Source organism: Lethenteron reissneri, chromosome 54 (genome assembly GCF_015708825.2).
Source record: "Lethenteron reissneri isolate LAM-NWPU_2019-01 chromosome 54, ASM1570882v1, whole genome shotgun sequence".
Classification (NCBI taxonomy): Eukaryota; Metazoa; Chordata; class Hyperoartia; order Petromyzontiformes; family Petromyzontidae; genus Lethenteron; species Lethenteron reissneri.
In genome coordinates, this window is record NC_083832.1 from 1,034,589 (window position 1) to 1,050,067 (window position 15,479).

At 51.2% G+C, this 15,479-nt stretch overlaps 1 protein-coding gene across 1 annotated transcript; it reads left to right on the forward strand.

Moving 5' to 3' along the window:
- Positions 1-615: 615 nt before the first annotated feature.
- Positions 616-11,398, forward strand: LOC133356453 (protein kinase C delta type-like). The gene is made up of 3 exons (XM_061573985.1): positions 616-632; positions 682-835; positions 6,120-11,398. The coding sequence occupies exons 1-3, from the start codon at positions 616-618 to the stop codon at positions 6,273-6,275; spliced, it is 327 nt and encodes a 108-aa protein (XP_061429969.1). The 3' UTR covers positions 6,276-11,398.
- Positions 11,399-15,479: the final 4,081 nt, after the last annotated feature.

Genomic DNA, 15,479 nt, shown 5'->3' on the forward strand with positions numbered 1-15,479 from the left:
AGACTCTCACGTGGAGGGGGGAAAATCACCGGGCGACAGGGCGGTAACACTCAGCGAGAAGCACCTGGGTTCGACTCCCGGCTTGGGCGCCCGTGTGTGCGGAGTTTGTGCGTTCTACCTTTGGTCCACACGGGTTTCCTCCCAAGGTTCTCCGGTTTCCTGCCATAGTTCTCGTTTGTTTTCACACAATGTAACTGACGTGAGCCAAATGTCCCGATGTGAATCAATGACACCGCAACCTGATTTTGAAACCTGCCAACCGTCGCCCCCTTGCTGCGAAAACTTTTCAGGACACTCCTGAAAGAAAAGCCTTGAGAGGCGCTGAGGCTTCGTGTTTCGAGAAGAAGAATTTCAATAATTATAATACAATATGACCAATAATTGTGGTTAATGATTGTGTTATCATGGAGAGCGGTGGCACAATGGATAGCATTGCGCTGTGCTATGAACCTGGTGACCCGACTTCAATTCCCAGTGACAAATAACTGAACTATTCCTGAGCCTCCACTAGGTCGACTCAGCCTCAAATGAGTATCTGGTGCGGTCTGTAAACATCTCCACTAGGGAGACAAAGGCGGCCGGGCGTGGTGCTGGCCACCAAATCCTTCGAGCGCCATGGCCGGCCCGCATCGGTGCCGCTTATGAAAAGCACTTGCCCCGACAGTCCGTTGAGGCTACAAGGGCAATTGTTTGTCTTTGTTCTCAGCTTCTGGAGCGAGAACCCACCAAGAGACTCGGCGTCACCGGGGAGATCCGGCAGCATCCGTTCTTCCGCACCATCAACTGGGAAGCGCTGGAGAAGCGGGAGCTGGAGCCGCCCTTCAAGCCCCGTGTGGTGAGCAGTCGCAGCGCGACCTGGCGAGATCAATCGTAGAATGATGTGGTGGGGAGATTGTTGGTAGAGTGACGTGGTGGGGAGATTGTTGGTAGAGTGACGTGGTGGGGAGATCGTTGGTAGAGTGACGTGTTGCCAAGATCATTAGTAGATTACGTGGTTAGATTGTTGGTAGGACGTGGTGGGGAGATTGTTGGTAGAGTGACGTGGTGGGGAAGATCGTTAGTAGAGTGACGTGGTGGGGAGATTGTTGAGTAGAGTGACGTGGTGGGGAGATTGTTAGTAGAGTGACGTGGTGGGGAGATTGTTGGTAGAGTGACGTGGTGGGGAGATTGTTGGTAGAGTGACGTGGTGGGGAGATTGTTGGTAGAGTGACGTGGTGGGGAGATTGTTAGTAGAGTGACGTGGTGGGGAGATTGTTGGTAGAGTGACGTGGTGGGGAGATTGTTGGTAGAGTGACGTGGTGGGGAGATTGTTAGTAGAGTGACGTGGTGGGGAGATGTTAGTAGAGTGACGTGGTGGGGGAGATTGTTGTAGAGGTGACGTGGTGGTGAGGATTGTTGGTAGAGTGACGTGGTGGGGAGATTGTTAGTAGAGTGACGTGGTGGGAGATTGTTAGTAGAGTGACGTGGTGGGGAGATTGTTAGTAGAGTGACGTGGTGGGGAGATCGTTGGTAGAGTGACGTGGTGGGGAGATGTTAGTAGAGTGACGTGGTGGGGAGATTGTTAGTAGAGTGACGTGGTGGGGAGATTAGTAGAGTGACGTGGTGGGGAGATCGTTGGTAGAGTGACGTGGTGGGGAGATGTTAGTAGATGACGTGGTGGGAGATGTTGTAGAGTGACGTGGTGGGGAGATTGTTGGTAGAGTGACGTGGTGGGGAGATTTTAGTAGAGTGACGTGGTGGGGAGATTGTTGGTAGAGTGACGTGGTGGGGAGATTGTTGGTAGAGTGACGTGGTGGGGATGATGTTGGTAGAGTGACGTGGTGGGGAGATTTTAGAGTGACATGGTGGGGAGATTGTTGGTAGAGTGACGTGGTGGGGAGATGTTGGTAGAGTGACGGGTGGGAGAGTGTTGGTAGAGTGACGTGGTGGAGATTGTTGGTAGAGTGACGTGGTGGGGAGATCATTAGTAGAGTGACGTGGTGGGGAGATTGTTAGTAGAGTGACGTGGTGGGGAGATCGTTGGTAGAGTGACGTGGTGGGGAGATCATTAGTAGAGTGACGTGGTGGGGAGATTGTTGGTAGAGTGACGTGGTGGGGAGATTGTTGGTAGAGTGACGTGGTGGGGAGATCGTTGGTAGAGTGACGTGGTGGGGAGATCATTAGTAGAGTGACGTGGTGGGGAGATTGTTGGTAGAGTGACGTGGTGGGGAGATTGTTGGTAGAGTGACGTGGTGGGGAGATCGTTGGTAGAGTGACGTGGTGGGGAGATGTTATTAGAATGACATGCTGGAGAGATTGTTGGTAGAGTGACGTGGTGGGGAGATTGTTGGTAGAGTGACGTGGTGGGGAGAGTGTTGGTAGAGTGACGTGGTGGAGAGATTGTTGGTAGAGTGACGTGGTGGGGAGATCATTAGTAGAGTGACGTGGTGGGGAGATTGTTAGTAGAGTGACGTGGTGGGGAGATCGTTGGTAGAGTGATGTGGTGGGGAGATCGTTGGTAGAGTGACGTGGTGGGGAGATTGTTAGTAGAGTGACGTGGTGGGGAGATTGTTAGTAGAGTGACGTGGTGGGGAGATTGTTGGTAGAGTGACGTGGTGGGGAGATTGTTAGTAGAGTGACGTGGTGGGGAGATTGTTGGTAGAGTGACGTGGTGGGGAGATTGTTAGTAGAGTGACGTGGTGGGGAGATTGTTGGTAGAGTGATGTGGTGGGGAGATCGTTGGTAGAGTGACGTGGTGGGGAGATTGATAGTAGATTGACGTGGTGGGGAGATTGTTAGTAGAGTGACGTGGTGGGGAGATTGTTGGTAGAGTGACGTGGTGGGGAGATCGTGAGTAGAATGACGTGGTGGGGAGATTGTTGGTAGAGTGACGTGGTGGGGAGATCATTAGTAGAGTGACGTGGTGGGGAGATTGTTGGTAGAGTGACGTGGTGGGGAGATCGTGAGTAGAATGACGTGGTGGGGAGATTGTTGGTAGAGTGACGTGGTGGGGAGATCATTAGTAGAGTGACGTGGTGGGGAGATTGTTGGTAGAGTGACGTGGTGGGGAGATCATTAGTAGAGTGACATGGTGGGGAGATCATTAGTAGAGTGACGTGGTGGGGAGTTTGTTGGTAGAGTGACGTGGTGGGGAGATTGTTGGTAGAATGACGTGGTGGGGAGATTGTTGGTAGAGTGACGTGGTGGGGAGATTGTTGGTAGAGTGACGTGGTGGGGAGATTGTTGGTAGAATGACGTGGTGGGGAGATTGTTGGTAGAGTGACGTGGTGGGGAGATCGTTGGTAGAGTGACGTGGTGGGGAGATTGTTGGTAGAGTGACGTGGTGGGGAGATTGTTGGTAGAGTGACGTGGTGGGGAGATTGTTGGTAGAGTGACGTGGTGGGGAGATTGTTTGTAGAGTGACGTGGTGGGGAGATTGTTGGTAGAGTGACGTGGTGGGGAGATTGTTGGTAGAGTGACGTGGTGGGGAGATCGTTGGTAGAGTGACGTGGTGGGGAGATTGTTGGTAGAGTGACGTGGTGGGGAGATTGTTGGTAGAATGACGTGGTGGGGAGATTGTTTGTAGAGTGACATGGTGGGGAGATTGTTGGTAGAGTGACGTGGTGGGGAGATTGTTGGTAGAGTGACGTGGTGGGGAGATTGTTGGTAGAGTGACGTGGTGGGGAGATTGTTGGTTGAGTGACGTGGTGGGGAGATCGTTGGTAGAGTGACGTGGTGGGGAGATTGTTGGTAGAGTGACGTGGTGGGGAGATTGTTGGTAGAGTGACGTGGTGGGGAGATCGTTGGTAGAGTGACGTGGTGCCAAGATCATTAGTAGAGTGACGTGGTGGGGAGATTGTTGGTAGAGGGACGTGGTGGGGTGATTGTTAGTAGAGTGACGTGGTGGGGAGATTGTTGGTAGAGTGACGTGGTGGGGAGATTGTTAGTAGAGTGACGTGGTGGGGAGATTGTTGGTAGAGTGTCGCGGTGGGGAGATTGTTGGTAGAGTGACGTGGTGGGGAGATTGTTGGTAGAGTGACGTGGTGGGGAGATTGTTTGTAGAGTGACGTGGTGGGGAGATTGTTGGTAGAGTGATGTGGTGGGGACATTGTTAGTAGAGTGACGTGGTGGGGAGATTGTTGGTAGAGTGTCGCGGTGGGGAGATTGTTGGTAGAGTGACGTGGTGGGGAGATTGTTGGTAGAGTGACGTGGTGGGGAGATTGTTGGTAGAGTGACGTGGTGGGGAGATTGTTGGTAGAGTGACGTGGTGGGGAGATTGTTGGTAGAGTGACGTGGTGGGGAGATTGTTAGTAGAGTGACGTGGTGGGGAGATTGTTGGTAGAGTGTCGCGGTGGGGAGATTGTTGGTAGAGTGACGTGGTGGGGAGATCCTTGGTAGAGTGACGTGGTGGGGAGATTGTTGGTAGAGTGACGTGGTGGGGAGATTGTTGGTAGAGTGACGTGGTGGGGAGATCGTTGGTAGAGTGACGTGGTGCCAAGATCATTAGTAGAGTGACGTGGTGGGGAGATTGTTGGTAGAGGGACGTGGTGGGGATATTGTTAGTAGAGTGATGTGGTGGGGAGATTGTTGGTAGAGTGACATGGTGGGGAGATTGTTAGTAGAGTGACGTGGTGGGGAGATTGTTGGTAGAGTGTCGCGGTGGGGAGATTGTTGGTAGAGTGACGTGGTGGGGAGATTGTTGGTAGAGTGACGTGGTGGGGAGATTGTTTGTAGAGTGACGTGGTGGGGAGATTGTTGGTAGAGTGACGTGGTGGGGAGATTGTTAGTAGAGTGACGTGGTGGGGAGATTGTTGGTAGAGTGTCGCGGTGGGGAGATTGTTGGTAGAGTGACGTGGTGGGGAAATTGTTGGTAGAGTGACGTGGTGGGGAGATTGTTGGTAGAGTGTCGCGGTGGGGAGATTGTTGGTAGAGTGACGTGGTGGGGAGATTGTTGGTAGAGTGACGTGGTGGGGAGATTGTTAGTAGAGTGACGTGGTGGGGAGATTGTTGGTAGAGTGTCGCGGGGAGATGTTGGTAGAGTGACGTGGTGGGGAGATTGTTGGTAGAGTGACTGGGTGGGGGAGATTGTGGTAGAGTGACGTGGTGGGGAGATTGTTGGTAGAGTGACGTGGTGGGGAGATTGTTGGTAGAGTGACGTGGTGGGGAGATTGTTGGTAGAGTGACGTGATGGGGAGATTGTTAGTAGAGTGACGTGGTGGGGAGATTGTTGGTAGAGTGTCGCGGTGGGGAGATTGTTAGTAGAGTGACGTGGTGGGGAGATTGTTGGTAGAGTGACGTGTTGGGGAGATTGTTGGTAGAGTGACGTGGTGGGGAGATTGTTGGTAGAGTGACGTGGTGGGGAGATTGTTAGTAGAGTGACGTGGTGGGGAGATTGTTGGTAGAGTGACGTGGTGGGGAGATTGTTAGTAGAGTGACGTGGTGGGGAGATTGTTGGTAGAGTGTCGCGGTGGGGAGATTGTTGGTAGAGTGACGTGGTGGGGAGATTGTTGGTAGAGTGACGTGGTGGGGAGATTGTTGGTAGAGTGACGTGGTGGGGAGATTGTTTGTAGAGTGACGTGGTGGGGAGATTGTTGGTAGAGTGACATGGTGGGGAGATTGTTGGTAGAGTGTCGCGGTGGGGAGATTGTTGGTAGAGTGACGTGGTGGGGAGATTGTTGGTAGAGTGACGTGGTGGGGAGATCGTTGGAAGAGTCACGTTGGGAGATCGTTCGTAGCATGACACGGTGGGGAGTGGTGGTGCAGCGGTTAGCGCTGCAGTGTGCTACGAACCCCGGCGGCCAGCGTTCGATTTCCGCTCACGGCCCAACATATGTGACGATTATCTGAACCGGTCCTCAGCTTCACTGCGATGTATAATCAACGGCAATGGGGAGATAAAGGCGGCCGGGCGTGGTTCTGGCCTTACACCACATCCTCTTGTGCCATGCTGACCTGTGTGTGCATGTGTATGTGTGTGCATGCGTGTGCGCATGTGTATGCATGTGTGCGTGTACGTGTGTGTGTATGTGTCTGTCTACATGTGTGTGTGCGTGCATGTGTGTGCGTGCGTGTGTACGTGTGTGCCTGTCCATGTGCGTGTGTGCGTGCACCGCCCCCCCCCACCCCCCCCCCCTCCCCAGGGCTCCCCCGGGGACTGGAGCAACTTTGACAAAGAGTTCCTGCAGGAGAAACCTCGGCTCTCGCGGGGAGACCGCAACCTCATCGACTCTATGGACCAGGACACCTTCTCCGGCTTCTCCTTCGTGAGCCACGAGCTCAAGACCGTGCTGCGGTAAAACCGTCGCAGTGCGCTCGGCCACATCGGTTCAAATAATAAAGACGAGAAGAGGGGTGTGCGCGAGCAACTTGACGACAGATAACCCCACGCGTGCTCGTCCTCCGTTCGGCCTCGTGTCGAGAGATTCCTCCTCTCCCTCCTCCTCCGTCAAGCTTTAAACTTCATCACCACGGGCGTCTTCAGCTCTCGAGCTTTTGTTTCGTTTTGATTGGTGGACCGCGAACCGTTGACTTTTTCCGCATCTCGTCCTGAAGGTGCCCGCCCTGGCAGCTTGGACGCTAAAACGCCGCATAACTGAGAAGGAATTGCACGTCGACTCGCCCCGGTGAGAGAGCTGAAGCGGCGACGATGATGGTGACTGTCACGGCGCTCGCCCTTCCCCCCCCTCCGCTGCCGCCTCTGCCATACGGGCAACGGGAGGGCCTTTTTCCACTAAAATAATTTGCCGGCCCGCCTGGAATCGCTGCCGCATGGCTCTGACCCGAAAATGTATGATGAACCGCTAATCATGGCCGCGGAAAAGCCAGGCCGCAATTGCGTGCTAAGTTGTTTTGTTCTTCTCATTGAACCCGGCGAGAGCGCGGGAGACAGAGAGAGATCGGTGACTTGGGTGGGTCACCCCTAAAATCACGAATGGGTTTGAAGAAAAGCAACAATAGAGCCAGAAAGATAAAACAAATGGGAGCAGAGCTACCACCGTCACTGGACGTCAAAAGCACCGCGTAAAGTGACCGGAGCTTACGTGGGGCAAATAGAAATCTGCGTTACGGGAGAAGTCAAACACTTGCACAAAGCTCGTATTAACGAAACGCAACCGTGAAATGGTGCGGGATAGTCGCCTAAAGGTGGCCGCAGTCAGTCAGCCGCGTGGCAAAAGCTTGGGATGGGAAATGCCCAACACAGCCCAAAGCAGAAAAGCCATCAGCGGCGGTGGCGGTTTGCGTGCTGAATTCGGACTATAAGTTACCGACGTAATGTTCCGGGTTTTTTCTTTTTTTAACACCGCTCTCCTCTAAGAATTCCAAATGCCTCTTTGCCTCGCGATGCCGATAGCACAAACTGAACGCGTGTTGGGAGAGGATTGACACGAGAACCAGTGAGACTCTTTTCCTGGCCGCTTGCAAATGTTACAAATGACTCGGGATCGGCCACTTGATTGCGGAGAAATAAAACCGCGTCAGAACAACGGGCCATGTCGCCGGGGTGCAATGTCGGGTTTAGCGACTCGTGGGTTTAAGCGGAGACGCTGAAGTGCGACGCTTTGATGGGTTGCGGTTGGTCGGCAGCGACTGCGCAAAAAAAACCACTCCGTGTTCTCTCACTTCACGAGGCTTTGCTCCAAGCTCCGAGGCAGAGCACGTCGATTGAGGCGCCGCATCACCCGGAGCGGGCGTGAGGCGACTGCGAAGGGGGGGGGGGGTGCCTCGGGAGTAGTTCTGCGGCGCACGCTTCCGGAGGCCAGTTCTTCATTTGCCATAGGAGGGGGGGGGGGAGGGTTAACGCCACGCCGCTTCCCGTGCGAGTCGCGAGTGAGGTGGTCAGCGTCTCGCGGGGACGGCGGCAGTGTCGACGGCACAGCCGGAGGTCGGAGCGACTGGAAAAAGGAGGAATGGCCTCGCGCGTGCGTGCATGCGTGTGTCCACATGCGCATGTGCGCACGCGAGTGGCTATTTTAGGTAACGCTGGCTTGACTTGCGTGCAGTATTTTCAAGTAGGGGCTGTTAACTGTATATATAAAACGATATATATAGTTTTATATATATAGTTATATAAAAAGTTACATGTATCGTTATATATAGTCTTTATAACTATATAACGATCGCCTTCCACAGTGATGGAATTCCGAGGGGGCGATCTAATCACGTTTAGCTGGCGACGCCACGGCCGTTGGCAGAAGAGGTGCACAAAGTGCAACTAGCAGCGTAGCTCGACGACGCTCTGTGTGTCACGAAACACCACGCGGCCTTCGGAGTAGCAGACATTGTCCTACAGGTGCCACGTCTCGGGCAATAGTCCTCCTCCGTAGTGCACGCAGAGGCAATCGTTGTGGGAACGGGCCTTGTTTGCGGATCGTGCCATCAGCCTGCTTCAAAGGATGGCCCTAACGCGCGAGGCGCACGCCTCGAATCCGTGTCGAGGAGCTGCGGTTCGGCCCAAACAAAATCGGCAGCACGCTTTGGAATGCGCCCTCACCACCGGTCCCATGGCCCGCCCCCAGTCTCACTCAAGAGGCCCTTGGATTCCTGCCCAGGGCACTGGCACTGGCCTTGTTCTCACGAGGACAACACTTCCCATGATGCAAAGTGCCGGCGACATTTTCGAATTTTACCTTTTAATATAAATACCTTTATTTTGTAGGAATGATTTTAGTTTTTTTGCAGGATGTGTCTGGTACTTAGCGGCCGACCATAAATGACGTCACGCGATTTTGGACTATTTTTGATCCCCCCCCCCTCGTCACACGGCGTCACAAAAAGTCAGACCCCCCCTCAAATATGACATCACAAAGCTCTGCCCCCCTCCCCAAACCATATTTCCATTTTGAAAATAAAACGTGCTTCAAATCGCTTTAAACTATTGTCATTGTAGTGCGTATTTAATGTGGCGCTGCACTCTGATGCGTCGGAGTGTTGTTATAACAATTAATGTTGTTATAACAATTCTATATTTATTTAAAGTTGCGAATTTTGATGTGACGTCACATTTCTCACCCCCCCCCTCGTCACACATTGTCACAAATGTCTGACCCCCCCCCCCTAGGTGCGTGACGTCATTTATGGACGGCCCCTTAAACAGCCAATAGGTTACTACTAATAGTTACCTATTAGTAATCAGAAAACAAAACAAAAAAGTTTAATTCCCACCAAATCATCTCTTATCATCCACTCTCTAAACTTCTCGACTTATGTTCAATGTAGAAGAACCATAGCCCTAAACGCCACCTATTATAGATTTGTTTTTTTTTATTTTAAGGTCACACACACCACGGGGTGTTGGTATTGGCGAAATATGTCGAGGCATTTAATAGGCACTGGTGGCCAATCAGAGAGAGGCACGAGCATCATGTGACATGGGAGGCCAATAGAATAGATTTGGGGGACATCCACCGACATGCCGTAGAGACGCAAGCAGGGCTCTGTCTCGTAATGCAGGAAAATACGAGACTCTAAAGTGACTGCCACGCGTGTGAACACAACCCACTGTTCTCACACGCACAGGCGCCACGGTGGCGATATATTATCTGCCTCGCCTGGTGTGCAGGAAGCCGTGGGTTCGATTCCGACCCTGAGGCCTGCTGCTGTCTATTTGTAGTTTGTGTGTCTCTCTCTCCCCGCGATGGCGTGGATTTTAATCCGGGCTCCGTTTTTTTTCACTGCGCTGAAGAGTTTATTTTGGCCGTTATCAATTTCCATGTGCTGATGAGCCACTTCGCTGAGCTATCGTTTGTGATAGCCGGGTCGCTTCTGACAAAGAGAGCGACATTGCAGCTCAGTGGGGCCTTCCTTATCTGGTAAAATAAAAAACTTGTTTTAAATAGTTCATAGTTTACTCGACACCACTTGTCTATTCTCATGAGCGAAGCTTCCAGCTCGCACGAGGCAGCCCCGGGACGCTCTGATCAGGCGGCGTGCTCGCCGCTCGTTGCGGACCGTCCTCAGTTCGAATCTGGCAGACCCGCCCTGGATAATTCCCTGGGAGGCTATTTGACTGTAAAATATTAACGCCATCATCTTCAGGGTGGACGCCGCAGATCGAGCGAGGCCGTTCGCAAGAGTAAGCTGCTGTGTGCCGGATGTCACGGTCCAAACGTGCAGCAAATTTGAAAACAAAAATTACACCGCAAACGATTCTGTCGGGAGTTTGCAAACCGACCATCGCCCACTGACTGACGACTTAACCGGGCCCTCCTGAACAGGAGCTGAGGCCGGGCGAGGCTCTGCGGGGTTAAAGCGCACAACGATAAGGGCAACGATCGCAGCCTTTTGGGGCACGAGGCATCGTCAGCGTCACGTTACGGTGCTTGGCAAAGCGAAAAAAATGAGTTATTCACATCCAATGTTTTCGGGAAAGTTGTATTCTCCTCTCACCTGCGGTCAAAGGCGTTCGTAAAGCTGCGTATTTCTTGGACGTTAAAAGTGCCGCGTGCTGTGCTCGCGTAGTCGCGGTGTTCGTGTTGCGGTGCCAGGTCGCTGCTTGCGTCCGCGTTGAGCCACTCGGCCATCGTTCTCGTTGCAGGCATGGCGCGCGCTCCGCACAGATGCAATCAGCCGGCAAACAGTGCTGGATTAAGCTCGTGCAGGGCCTGCAGCATGATGTTATAAAGGGGCCATGAATTAAAAAAACACGCAAATATTAAAACACAAATTTTTAACTTGCACAGTAAAGTTAATTTATTTTTTCACTTGCCTATACAGCCAGATAATACGACAAATAGCTACTCTTAAACACCCAGTCGTTCATAAAAGTTGAAGGCAGTATAGTACTATAGTAATAGAGCAAGTGCAGAATCACCGAACCGGAATTGATAGCTTGAAAGCATTTAGCGCGGGGCCCTTCAAAGTGCGGGGCCCGAAGCATGTGTAGCTACTTTTGCTACGAGGATAATCCGGCACTGGCCCCGCAAACGTTCGCAAAATGTGCACGGTTGCGTTTTTGTCGTGATGAAATGTGGTGTCGCGTAACACTGATGTGATTGTTGGGTCGTGTAATCCCAGGTACTTAACCGTGTGACTTAACCGTGTGACTTGACCGTGTAACTGTTGTGTTCTTGCATCGTTATGTTGAGGAGGTCGCTTGTGAATCTGATCGTGACTGTAAACATCTTCAATCTTCGTTTGGGTTATTTAATGACGTAATATCCCCAGCATGCCAATATTAGTTTTTTTAATGTTTTTATTCTACCCAATATTTGCTTTGTTTAAACATTCCCAGGGGATGCGTCGTGGGCTTGATTTCTAGGCACAGGTGGACTGGTGTTGTGGGCTTCTATACCGGCGTCCACACGCGAACCCTTTTGGGGGTTGTAAAACGTATTACCGCTCTGGTGGTGACTGGGTAATCAATTAACGGCAAACAAAAATAAAATCTCGTTTTTCTCGACTGCATAGTCGCACGTGTTGACCAGTGTGTCGCTTCTTCTTCTTCACGTTGAAGTCTAGGAGATGTTGAAAATGAGAGGGGGGGGGGGAACCTCTGAGCAGTTTTATCATCCGTGGCCCCTCATCAGCAGTGTCGGGCCTCTTCAAGCGAACGCCGGTGGGGAAGCGGCGTTACGGGACAGGGTTGTCTCGCAAGGAAGCCTCGCGAGGGCCCATTCAGAACGTCGCAGGTCTTTCTCTCCGTGGCTCAAAGACACCTGCCCAAGTGAAACAAGAAGCCCGCTCAGTGCGACGCACGCGTGTGGCGATCACACGCGTGCGTGCGCGCGCTACTGTCAACGATCCCTTTCCGGCTTTGGAACTCTGCTGCCATTGCCTCTCCCGTCAAGCGGGCGAGAAGCTCGCTCGAGCGGATGAAACATTCCCTTGCCGCCATTCGCTGTCGCTCGCAGCGCCGCCGGTGACTTCGCGGCCGGCTGCCCGGCGTGTTCTCATCGGCCGCCTCGGCGGCGAGGACAAACGCGTCTTGAATTGGCACCCAGCTCGCTGTAAGCGTTGCTGTGTGCATGCTGGGATTGAGCGGTAGCTCATCATTTGATTGATTGAATTGAATTGATTTATTTAATTTATTTCATAGATTTATTTCATCTATTGATTTAATTGAATTGATTGATTTAATTGATTTATTTGATTTATTTCATTGATTTAATATATTTATTTCATTTAATGACTTAATTGATGGATTTAATTGATTTATTTTATTGATTAATTTCATTGATTTAATTGATAATTCAATTGAGCGGTGGTTCATAATGAAAAAAAAACAAAGTATCAGCTGTGCACGGGAAGTCGTGCCGGCGTTTGAAGTCCTGTCAGGGGCGTGGGCCTCTGTCGTTCTTCCCAGCCCCGTGCAGTCTCAGGGGGCTGCCAACAGCGATGAACGCCTCGGGGATCTACGCCCGCAATTCTTTACAATCGAGGACGTGGCCGTTTTTCACCCCCTGCCTGTGTGCCACATACGGAGCCAGGGTTGGGCTATCATTTGTGACAGTCAGGTTGCTTCTGAAAAAGAGCTACATAGCTCAGTGGGCCTTCTTACCTGGTAAAATAAAAAGAATAATTGATCGTTTTAAAAGTCGACACAAGACGAACCCGGCACCCAAGGTGGCGTGTGACATCGCCGTGCGTGAGTGCGCGAGTGAAGAGGCTTCGTGTTCCCAGCGGAATGAAAGCTTAATAATCGTACTTTACAGTGGAAAATAAACAGAGTGTTCATGCTTAACATGTAAACAAATCAATTAAACTAGCTAGGATTTATTTTATTTCCCGTTTCCAAATCATTGTTCAGTTTCTTGCCAAAGCTTCACGCGCGCCTCTTGGGGTTCCCAACATTGCCTCTGATACCCAGTCCCAAGGCAGCACTCAGAAGTGAAGAGTGTCCGGACCCGGTTTGGCTGCATCAGCTTCACCTGTAACAGGTTTACACGTCGCTGCAACCTTGACCACTGCGAGTCGATCCCTCTTCGCGGGGCCTACGGCCCAATGTCTGCCTCACTTAGGAATATTTGGCTGCTATAGATGTCCACACTATTATTATTTAACTTTTTTTTTACCAGATAAGGCCCCACAGCTATCCAGGGACTCCTCTACTTACGAACATTCGACTTATTAATTTCCAGAGATACGAACGAACCTGTCCTTATGTCCAGTTGCCTGTTCGGACCGAGATTCGTTAATTCAACTGCCGTGCAACAGATGGCGGTGGTGGCATCTACATCTGCAGAACGTGAAGAACCAGTGGCATCTACATCTGCATCACATAAATAACCAGTGGAATCTACGTCTGCAGGAGAGTTTAACATTTTTAACGCCATGTCGTACATGTTTGGAATCGACAGGAGTAAAGTTGGACTTACGAACAAATAGACTTACGAACAGACCTCTGGAACTTAACTCGTTCATAAGTAGAGGAGTCCCTGTATAGCTATTTTTTAGAAGCGGCTTAACTATCACAAATGATAGCTCAACGAAGTGGCTCATCATCACGTGGAAATTTATAGCAGCCAAATACTCAAAACGCGTGATGTCAATTCTAACTGTGGAGGAGAAAATCTGGAGGGCCCAGAGAAAAATCCACGCGATCACGGGAAGAGAGACACGCAAAGTCCAAATATACAATCGTTAGGATCGGGAACGAACAACGACCTCCTGTGTACCAGGCAAGGTAGTTAACATCTCTCCACCGTGGCGCCCTATGAGCCCACTTCGTTGAGCTGTCATTTGTAATAGCCAGGTCGCTTCTGAAAGAGAGCTACACAGTTCAGTAGGCCCTTACCTGGTGAAATAGAACAGAGTTTAGTTTATAGTCTGAATGGGAAATGAAAATCCGAGTCACAGTGGTGGAACTGTGGCCAAGAATCCCAAACTATGGGCCGTATAGTAAACCCATAGAGACCCCATACAGAGACACAGAGATACATTAACGCCAAGCCACATTGGTGCAATTGTGGCCAAGAAACCCAAACAGCAGACCACATAATCCACATACTACACCGCTGTAGTCTATGATCCTTCAAAGGAGGGGGAGGGGGATTACAAAACTACCGCACACGAAATCCTTCCTGAAGTCCTCAGCAGACCTCGACATTGCCACTGGGATCTCGAGCGTATTGCTGCTGCTGCTGAACAATCACGGCACTTTGTTTCTCCACCACCGCCGCCACCAGAGTGAGTTCGCAAGCTACAACGCTCATTACTGGCAAACCCATCCGCGTCACTCATTGGGGCGTGGATTTCTGTTGAAAGCGACTAGGGTAGCCACACACCAGGCAAGCGTGAAGAGTTGTGTCTATCCAGTTTGCGGGGTTGGGCCCTCCTCCCTTGCCATCGCAACACACCACGTGTGTGGTTATACTACCCTGCAGGTACAGCTCGCTCTATAGCGCCACGTGTTGTATTCATAACGCGTGTTGTAAATGTCGCGATGCACGTAATGAGGGAACGCGTGTGTTTATAACGCGGATGCGAATATGGGTACAACGCGATCGAGTGAACGAAACTCTGTCGCTCGAGTAGGAATAAGCGGTGGTGCGGCTGCCTCAGCGTAGCATCGCACAGGGCGTTGGGATGCTGCTGGATGCTTCGAGAAGCTACCCACGCGCCTCACTCTTTGTCCGCCTTGCGTTACGCATCTCGCGCGCGTTATCGCGCTTCCCCCCCCCCCCCCACGTTATTTACTAGAATGCGATTTTTCCAAAACGCGGCGTTCTTCGGGAACGCAACTGCCACCGCCACATTCGAGGAGAACAACACTTGTAGGTCGGTCTTCTTCATCAGAAGACCCCGCGGGCCCCTGGTGGCCTTCGAGTGCGGCCCCTGGCGTGCGGTCCCCCCCGCACCGACAATGCGCAAAGAGTGAAGAACACCCCAGCAGTAGCAGCGTCGTCGCCATTATCATCGTGCTGCTGTAAAACCCAACGATGGTTTCAAATGCGCGGCAGCCCTCTTACACAACTGACGATGTCTTACCGACGAAAGTGGCTACCACCCCCCCCCCCCCGTGTGTTCACGAGTGAAGGGCCGCTGCGCGAGATGGAGCAGCCTGCACCGCTGCAGGGCTCCACACAGGCCGCCCGCTGTGGCTCGACTTTGGCAAGGTGGAGGAAGCATCCCACGACCCAAAGCAACACCGAAATATAAAATAACGGAGGCACCGGTGTGATGCCATTCATGGGCATGGTCTCGTCTCGTAACGTTTAATCGGGTTAATGCGGATTAGATAAAAATACATATTTCTATTGTATATATAAGAAATATTTATATCGGGGTTAATGTGGATTAAAATAATTAATAAATTTGACTTAATTATATATACAAAAAGTATGTATAAACAAATATTTTAAACGAACTTAATGTCGAATAGATAATATATATTTATAATTTACTTGCAAAGGTTTTATTTGTAAAAAAAGTATAATAACGGGGTTAATGTGGACGAAATGAGAAAAATTATTTAATGACAAAGTTACTAACACAAGTATATATTTATATATAAATAATGTTGTGATTATTTGACCTCCAGTGGCCCTTGCAGCGCCCCCCCA

Excerpts from the sequence above, each read along its gene's own strand:
- LOC133356453 (XM_061573985.1), top strand. Across the intron at positions 836-6,119 it reads CGCCCTTCAAGCCCCGTGTG|GGCTCCCCCGGGGACTGGAG; the intron begins GTGAGCAGTCGC and ends CCCCCTCCCCAG.